This window comes from Lepeophtheirus salmonis, chromosome 1 (assembly GCF_016086655.4).
Source record: "Lepeophtheirus salmonis chromosome 1, UVic_Lsal_1.4, whole genome shotgun sequence".
Taxonomy (NCBI): Eukaryota; Metazoa; Arthropoda; class Copepoda; order Siphonostomatoida; family Caligidae; genus Lepeophtheirus; species Lepeophtheirus salmonis.
The window spans coordinates 38947348-38957269 of NC_052131.2; the positions used below are offsets into that span (position 1 = coordinate 38947348).

At 31.0% G+C, this 9922-nt stretch overlaps 1 protein-coding gene across 4 annotated transcripts in view; it reads right to left on the reverse strand.

The window, feature by feature from the left end:
- Window positions 1-1172: 1172 nt before the first annotated feature.
- The window catches only part of LOC121128338 (uncharacterized), a 124495-nt gene continuing 115745 nt past the window's right edge, over window positions 1173-9922 (reverse strand). For 3 of the 4 annotated variants that reach the window (XM_071892548.1, XM_071892547.1, XM_071892552.1), the window contains 3 exons: window positions 2114-2340; window positions 1828-2056; window positions 1173-1757 (listed from right to left, as the gene is read on the reverse strand). In XM_071892548.1, the coding sequence (XP_071748649.1) occupies window positions 1621-1757; window positions 1828-2056; window positions 2114-2340 (593 nt within the window). In that variant the 3' untranslated portion in view covers window positions 1173-1620. Of the gene's footprint in view, window positions 1758-1827; window positions 2057-2113; window positions 2341-2395; window positions 2635-9922 lie in introns of those variants that run through there. The other variant, XM_040722995.2, reaches the window with a different exon arrangement.

A 9922-nucleotide genomic window follows, 5' to 3' on the forward strand; every position in this document is an offset into this window, starting at 1 on the left:
AAAAAAAATTAAGAATCTGAATTTAAAAAAGCCATTTTTTAACAATTGGACCATGTGATGAATATTGCCAAATTAATTATGCTGGGTTCTGCATTTTACTTTTCGATGTTTTGAAGGAACTAACTCTAACTATGAATTGAGATCTGTGTATTTAAATTTAAAGCTCCAGACTACATATCTTCTCAACTATGAAAATGCTTGGCATAACAAAAAAGCTATCATGCCGTATTTTATTTATATATATATACGAGTAGAGAAGGAATACACTTTTCCTATAGTAACGTTGCCAAAAACTTTTAGGTCTTGATATATTATTCAACTCTTCAGCTACATTATTATTATTATTAGTTTTTCTTTTGGAAACTACTTCCTTAATTTTCAATGGTATTTAGAATTCTTATACACTGTTCAAGCTTTGATTTCGTCAAAATGTCAGAAAGAGATTTACAAAAAGCTACTATGTTTCCTATTTGACAAAGACTTTCAATTTTCTCAGATATGTTTAATTTGTCTTCAATCATAGTTGTACCATAATTATATAATGTAAATTTTAAACTCTCAAATATTTGAAGAGATTGTTCCATTAATAAAAACAAAAAAGCAGACTAACTCCATTTGCTATAAGATGACTATCAGATGGCAAACAACTAAATTCGATTTTGTTTTTTATAAACATCATTAGATTCCTTTTCTACTACGAACATTATATTATTGATATATACATAACCGGATTGAAAATTTGCGTATGCTCATAAAAGACGGAGGAAAGTAACCCTGAGGATTTTTTTTATTATTTTCATATTATAAATGTGAGTCCTTGTTGGACTCAGAGTAAAATTGATGATCGACGTCGGAGTAATTCTTTGGTCAATGCCATTGTTATTTCCTTTTTCCCCCTCCTCCCTCGTTACAGCTGGTTGTAGCTGATCTAATGAAACGTCATAGTAGCTAAGCTGCTCTTCTCCAAAACATTCTTTAAACTGTCAGGGTTACCATGTTTTTTTTTCTTTCTTTTTTTAGCATGCCCAAAACGCTCCCGATTAGCATCATTGACGATAGTACTCTATGCTAGGAGATACGTAGAATTTTTCAAAATAAGGAAGAATAATTAATAATAGCAAATAAAGTAATACTCGTCATATCCGGCCAAAATAACTTTTTCTTACGAAGAATATTTTGATTTATAGTTTATTGATTATAGACTGAATAGTCATTTTATCAGTCACCCAACAATACACGTTATATTTGTTAATGATCACATCAATCAATTGTAAATTTATCTTATAATAAATATGTACATAATTAATTAATGATCAGTTCTCTTAACCAACTCTAGACTCCGAAAATCAATTATTCTAGAAGTGAATACGGAATAGAAAGCAAAAGTAAGATTTGAAAAAGGATATGACAACTTAAACAAACATACATTAAATGAAATGTCTGGCCAGTCTTCTTTTTAAGAATGAAAAGAACTCTCCCTTGTTCCATTGCTTCAGTCCCCATGATATAATATGTATATATATTCAACGAATTAGTAATTATTTAAAAATTATAATAACATAGTCAATACTTGAATGGTATCCTAATAATATACACTTCATTAACTAGTGTAATAAGCAATTAAGTGTATTGCGATTCCTCTTCTTCATTTAGATCACTTTTATCTGACTCCTCTTCAATTATCGAAGGAGGAGGGAAAATTGTTAGAGGCTCGGTTTGTATCGTATGACATGTGATGCAATACGAAGGTGGCACATCTATGTATAATTATGATATGAGTAAATAAAATAGCAATTATAATATATATAAAGATAATGAGACAAATACCATTGGCTTCATTAATAGATGTAATGGAATTGGAAGGAGAAATGGAGGAAGGGTTTCCATTCGAGGAGTATATATATGGCAAAACCATTTTATATGGAGGAGGAATGAGTATGGATTCCCCGGAGTCAATGAATATGGAATAGGAAGGAGGTGGTGTAACGTTTCCAACCGTGGTATTGTTATTCATTCCTCGATTTCGAATGACTGGAGTGTTCGAGTTTGAATGATTCTAAGAAGAAAACACTCAAATATGAAAAAAAAAAGAAAAATGAATTTAGTTACATACATCTTGATCGGTGACGATATATCTGTAGATTGTATTTAAACAAGTAAATATGACAAATAAGTAGAAAGTAACAAGGAATGGTACGAGAGAGTTCAGGAAAGGTTGGTTAAAGGATCCGATGAAAATGGGACGATTAGCCGAGGATATATCTTCAAGAGTCGTTGTGTCATTAAAAAGGATGCGATCATTTTGATAGATGGAGTAGTTCCGTAGATAGAGACGATTATCTGGAAGAAATAAAGAAAGGGTGGATTTGAAACTACTACTTTGGATAGAACTTACTACTCATATCCATAACTTTTGATATATGATCAGACACTACTTTTCAAAATCTAAAGAGAAACACACGCCATGTAAAAGAAAGAAATGTGTACTGCACTGGTTATTAACACAATTTGAATTAGACCATGGCAAAGAGATTATAAAAAAAGGCTTCCCTACTTTCATGAATAATTATGTAATGGCTGCCAGAACGTGGAGTCTTCTGTACAATTGTGTTTGTAAAACCTTTTCAAAAGGCCTCTAATATTCAATTATCTATAGCAGTGTATCCTCCTGAGAAACATAAATGCACACATATTCTTACTGATGTATATGGAATAGTAATGTCACTCCCTGCGTAATGAAAAGTCTAATACGTAAGAAGGAGGCCAAAAGGTTTTTTAAAAAAATCTATCTTCAATCCAATGATACTTCAACTTTGCTCCTAGTTAACATCAATCAACTAATGCCTCTTTTAAGTATATCAAGTTTTTGAAATTGTATATGGAGATAACTGACTTCAAAAAGATTTCTGAGTAATGTGTAAACTACGTATTTCGAAATTTTAATAGAATAGGTGTATATCAGAGCTGGGGATTCGAATTTGAGTTGCCCTTGCATCAGTCTAATTGAGCTAGGACTTCAAGTTTGAGACTGACTTTGATATGTCTTGGGGCTTTAAACTTACTTGATGCAACATTTGTGGAAGTACGAGTATGGATAAGTCTTTTTTCTTTGCATTAGTCACTAATACTAATTCATGCAAAAAGAATAAATCATTTATAAAAATCTTTATTATATAAATTTTACTTTTATAAAATACATTACGGACCACCTAAAAACTAAAAAAAAAAGTATCTGCAATTTTAATGACACATTTACTCAGTTAAACATTAATTCGTATAAGTTTTTATGGATAATTGATCAAAGTGATATAACAATGTTACAACCTATCTGATGACAGCTTTATGGAACTTTAAACACTTTTTTTTCAACCTCTAGACATCTCTTTAAACAAATGAATTAATTTCACAGCAATTCATTGTCTTGCCTAGGATTTACTCCTGAAGCTTGGCATCGTTTACCCAACACTATTGCATACATATTTTGAACATCAAGTCTTGAGAAGGAGCCAATTTTAGAATCTCATGAAAGTGCTTATGTTTCGTTTGATTAATCTTCACTATAGAAAAAACTTACTCATATAGTTGGTAGGTCCAAAAAGGAACAATATTTTGGTATCCAGTGCTGTTAATGTAGGATACCCTTCTACGAGGTACTTGTAAAATGTGTCCAAGCCCATTGAGGCTAATTTTTTCTTCCCTTCTACATCACACTGCAAATCAATGATTTCAAGTTGCATGTCAACGGGCAAATCAGAAGCTCTAACTATGAATTGGGAGCGAAAACTTTAAATTATGGCTCCAGTTCACTAAACCCCTGAAGTTGTCTCTTAAACTCACTGAACTAGTATGAAATCTTGTCTTTGTACCGTTTGGAATCAAAATTAACACTTCTTACTGAGCACATTTATTCTAAAAAGGGAAAATTTGTAGTGTCAAATGGATATACCAAAACACGAGTTTTTAATTGAACATTTGTATGCTGTCATAATACTGTGTGATAATTTTTTATTTTTTTTTCCGTCCTTCCAAGATTTCGTTTAGATTATTCAAGTTCTCAATGATGTCAACCATAAATACAAATAATAATAAATATAAATGTCTTGTAACCAAGTGAGCATTGTAATTCCTTAAAAAAGTATATCTTTCTTCTCCAGGAATCGTCCAATTTCACCAAGTAAATTATACAATCGCTTCTGTACAGTACCTCTGTTTAGCTATCGTACTTCCGTGTGGTAAAATTAATGGTGCAGTCCCTGAGAAGGTTATCAAACTAACGATGATTGAAGAACACTATAGGAATCACAGATTGTAAAGAAAATTACAAAGAATTCATTCATTTATTTTGATAATACATATTTATCCCCTGGGCTCTTTTAACCTCTGGGTGGGTAAGATCCTGCTCTGGAGCCCTATGTCTGATGCCCATTATTGCAACGGAGGAGATGGTTTCGCTCATTGCTGGTTTTAGAAGTAGACTTTCCACCCTCACAAGGCTCTTTCCCCCACTTTTTTGATAGTGCTCTGGACAGTCAGGTGTGAGTCCCCAAGATCTCTTGCAGTGGCTCTCATAGACTTGAGGAATTGACATGGCCTGTTTTTTTAACTCCTCCAGGTCCAGTTTGGTCTTTTTAAGAGAGGCGTTCTTCTTCTTAAACGTTTCAGACTTGCTGACGGTGAATACCGGGGTCTTGGAGATAACAACTGCTTGGAGTGCGCAAATAGAAATTGGTTGATCACGTTCTAGTGTCATTTTCTCGACTGTACGTCAGCTAAAGAGCTCAGGTTTGTTTTGTTTTGTAACTAATTGCTTATGCTTTAATATATTGGAATATGCATTAATTTCAATCACTCAATCTTCATTAATTATTGAATTAGTAAGTTTTGAGACTTCCATAACCACCCGGTGTTTGGTCCAAAATCAAATTTTTATAATTGTCCCCGACTTTATTTTTGAAATATTTGTTAAAAAACAAAGAACTTTAACTATTTGACTTTTATTAAAAATTAAACCACTAAATTTCGGAGCAAAACTTCTTCGGGGGCTTTATTGAGATTTCAAAATTTGCCTAAGTGACGTAAAAAGGTTAAGAACAGTTATTAAAACCAACTTCAGCAGATCCAAAATCTTCATCCATTATTTGTCGAGATTTGAAATGGGTAAGAATTCCATATTTTGCTTTTCTATTCAAAACGAATACAAAATGAATGATTTTTATGTATTATTCAATTCATTTTTCTAATTATGAATCTTTGTTTTGATCATAAAATGATGGAATGCTAAAAAATTTGTCAAACTTTTTTGATATTGACTTATGCGGATTTTTAAAAATAAGAAAGTGAGTTTTTTTTTTCGAATCAACATTTGCACAAGGATCAAATCTTTCTCCGTTGTAAGAAAATAAGTTTGAGAACCACTGCAATTAGTATGAAATTAATACCAGCAAATGCATTAAGGAAAGAAACAAGCCAACTTCAATGATATATTTCATCACTCTTTTGTAATAATGAGTTAATCCTTTGATAAAATATTCTAATGCTTGAATCGTACTAAAATAGTTCTCTTATTGGTTAATCAAAGTTGTTTTAATGGGTATTTATAAAAACACGAACTTTTGCTTCCTTCAATCTAAAAAAAAATGTTCCATTAAAGGAATTAGGATATTTCATGATGTCACTATGAGATACAATTTAAGCATTCAGTGAATTAATAAAACTTGACTTAATTGTGTGAAACATAAGCTCTTTTGGAAAAAATATTCCTAATTTTCTTTAAAAAGCAACATGGATGCAATCTGAAAGCCATCTATTGAGTAAAAAAATAATTTATGAATGAATGTATGAATCTTTGAACGAAATGAAGGTATTTTTGACCTAAGCCGTAACAATGTAGTCAATGTAGATCTTGCAGTCGTTCAGCACATAACATCGAACGTATATCCAGGGTACACTGTATATAGTGCTCTTTGCGAAGATCATAAAAATATTTTGATCTAAGAAATAACAATGTTATAATAGGTGTGTGCATGTACCATTAAGGGTGTATAAAGGGTGCACTAAATCCTATTAAACAGAATTAAGTACCTACATACAACATGTTTAATCTTACCTATTACGAGTCTATCAAATACACTCTGCTGTATATCACATACATATTTTTGATCTAAGAAATAACAATGTATTAATAGAATATTGCGGTCGTCTGCGTGTAACATCGAGCTAGTTTTTGTTAGTGAGCGTTCTAGAAACTAAAGTACTCTTCATTCATCCTATAATATATATTTTTCCCCCTTCAAAGCTCTTTTTATTATTTCTTCATTCTTGAGGGTGGAAAACGTCAATTCAATTCATATGAGTATTATTGCATTCAGTAGCTATGTGTGAGTGTGCTCAATTAGCCTAATTTGTTTTTTAATCAAAGTTTAATTACTCCAGACAATGACGTGTACTACCGCTAGTATTTAATAAATATAATATTCAAATTATTGAGGGGGGGAGGAATTATGGAGTTTCTAATGGTAAAATTATAACTAAAAAAAATGTGGGTATAATACTTGTTATTAATTATGTACTTCCTAACTAATTGTATTTTAACATGAATAAATTTCAATAAGGGAACACTTAAAAATGCTAAAAAATGCACTAATGAAACAACATTAATAAACACGGATTTCCAAATCAAAAAATATCCATGAAGTACCTTTTTTGGAGTTTCGATGGTTATTTTCTTGTTTGGAGGAATAAAATGCAAAATTTAAAATATACAGTGATACCAACAGTCTAATTTTCAAGTAAACAAATGAGTATTGTCAAGGTATGATTGGTATTTTGAAGCATTTCAAAACTTTTTCGATGCTTATTCCAAACTAAAATAGTTGTGAAAGGCAACACACATGCACAAGCTGGAAAAAGGGGTACTATCAAACAAATTTTGTAACTATATTCTATAAAAATATCATTTTTATTCTTTGCTATCTCAAAAATTTGGGGTTGACGTCACCGATGGGTCTATTTTTTTATGACGTATAACGCTGCAAGTACTGGTTCCAATTTGGAATAGTACCGTGTTGTTTGTTTAATACCAGTATACCGAACAACAGATACTGCAAACTGAAATAATAAATTTTAAGAGAAAGTTAGGATATCTTGTATTTATTTTTTCCTGCCTGACTATTTGAGTGCAATTTAAACCCATCAAAGAATGTCTGCCATAGGTCGGAGTATGTGAATGCAGTCAACTGTTATATTTTATAATATTTTAAGTTTATGGCTCCGTTTTAAAGTTTGTAATAGTTTTATATTTTTATCTTTAGTCGTATCAAATGTTTAAGATGTCAGGATGAATTTATTATTAAGAGCTAAGTCTTTCAAGAGCATGTTTAACACGGATAAAAAATTAAGGTAAGATTGTTTGTAATAACTTTAACGTTTATACAGTTATAGCAGCTTCTTCACATGAATTAATTATGGTTCGAAATACATTTTCTTAACTGTAAAGGCAGGTAACATTTCATCAAACAGGAAAAAGTTGTTGCACCAATAAAATATAATTTTAAGGGCCTTATGTGATTAAAGCCAAGGGACCAGATTAAAATGGAGTGACGTAGCTCAATGTACACCGCACACTCGAGAAACTATTCTATTCAACTCAATGAGTGCAGGATAATGATAAAGAAATGATCGTTTAAGTAAATTTCTAGACCAAATGAAGTAATTGTAATAAGATAATATTTAATTATACTTAGAGTTGACATTTTTGTAAGGAAAAAACCTAAGTGTAGTATTTAGGAAAAGTAATCTACCTCAGATACTTGTGCCAACGCTTTTTGCTCGAAGCACTTTACGGTATACCTTTGAGCTATTCCAGTGATGCAATATTTATCTCCTCAATCGTTGCAAATCTCTGTACTTTCATACATAGGTCTCTTCAGTTTTGGGAACAAAAAAAATAACCTAGTATACCAAATGTACCTTGCCTGCGAAATTGGAAAAGTCGCCTTACTTTTGAACACACCTCGTTTATGAAGTAAAGACTTTTAAGCTTTGTCACAATACCATTTTTTTTGTATGATATCAGTATTTCAATCCTTTTTCGTCTAAAAATATATAAATATAACAAAAACATCATTAAGGGCCTACAAGAGTCTCCATAAGTGGGAAGGGTGTTGTTCTAGGTCAGAATTCCCTAAATTTTAAAAAATAAAATATCAATTTTCATTCTAACTTTTTTCATAAAGGGAAAAATTTGTTTAAGGGGAGATGAAGCTACCTCAGAAACGTGGAAATGTGGAAAATAGGAAAGCCAATTTTATTAAGTGGGCTAAAAGTACCGATTACAATACAAATGTAGTAAAAAAATTTTTTAATCTGCCAGTTTCCCAATACCACTATACTGCCGGTATACCGAGTAATACTAATACGTATAGTACATTAAAGCTCTGGATATCACTTTTGTTAAAAACAAAAATAAAAGTCGATCAATCAATCAATGATTGTCGTTTGAGACTACATAGAGAATGCCAATGAATATATTGTTTGGATTTAAGGTGTTGGTGATCTTATGTATCAGGTCAAGTCCTGATCAAGTCTCTCTTATCCTGAGGTCGTCCTTGAATGTATAATTTTCAAGATGTATTTGATATTGTAGTAGAATCAAACTTACTCTACACAAGTATCACACGTCCCCGCTAATAGCAATACGAATAATATTCACCCAATAAATCGTTTGACATTATCAAATCTCTCTACGTTTTTTCGTGGTTTTTTTTATACTAAAGTTAATAAACATAAGACATGATAATTTAAATTTGATTTGGAGTATTAATATCATATTGTTCAATTTTAAGTACGTTTACCAAGTATATGAATACAAATGCAAAAATGGATAGTCAGAAAAAATAAACTACAGGCAAATTGATATTCTTGTCTAGTTTCCTATGACAAATCCAATAGTTTCTCATTTTTAATCATTATAGTCTATCCAAATGGACTCATATACCTTTTATTGTAGTATTCAATTCTATTGTGTGACACACTTTATGAAATATATGCAAAACTATTTTCTTAGTGAATGATACGTACTTATCCTTTGTCCATGGTCTCTCATACTGTTGAAGAACCTTTATGAAACGTGGAGTAAACCATAATGAAGGGGATATTGGAATCATTAAAATTGCTATACATTCTTAAAAGTATCTCGTTATTCTGAGTCCGATATCCAATATTATTACAAACAAATTCTCTAAGAAACAATAGCAATTGAAACTAGATTTTGTCTACAAATGATATATTTATTTATGATTTATTTGTAAAACTTTTTTTAAATGTAATGAAAGCAAAAATATTATATTACACATTAATCATGCAGAACGAGAGAACAAATGGTCAAAAGAATAGAAATTCTAAATTATGTTCAATAAATATTTACATATTTTCGTCTGGATTGTAATTTAAAGTAATATATATAAACATTTTTTGGACTTTCGTATTATTTATTCTCTGTCTACATTACATTTTGTCAAAGATCTTTTGGAGCGCATTGAAATCATTCTACACTACTATTAGTTCTAGTCGTCAGAGCTTGAGTCATTGCAACTTTTGCAGATATTCCAAATTTCAATAAAACATGACGGTTGTACTGTGTGTCTATTTCTACGACACTTTTCTTATCCTTCTGATGCAATTCATCTAAAAGTAAGAAATACATTTGTTTGATATGTCAAGTATGTGTGTACATTCATTAGTACACACATAGTAAGGGATGATAAAGCTAATTTTCCTGTACCTAGTTGTACGTTTTGACCAGCTAGCTAAAAGGTTTGTAAATTGAAGACAAGTAAAGTCTATTCCAATTGATTGATGATAATAACTACAGCTGTATAATCCATAAAATATTTCCCCAAAAAGATAATTGGAAATATGAAGC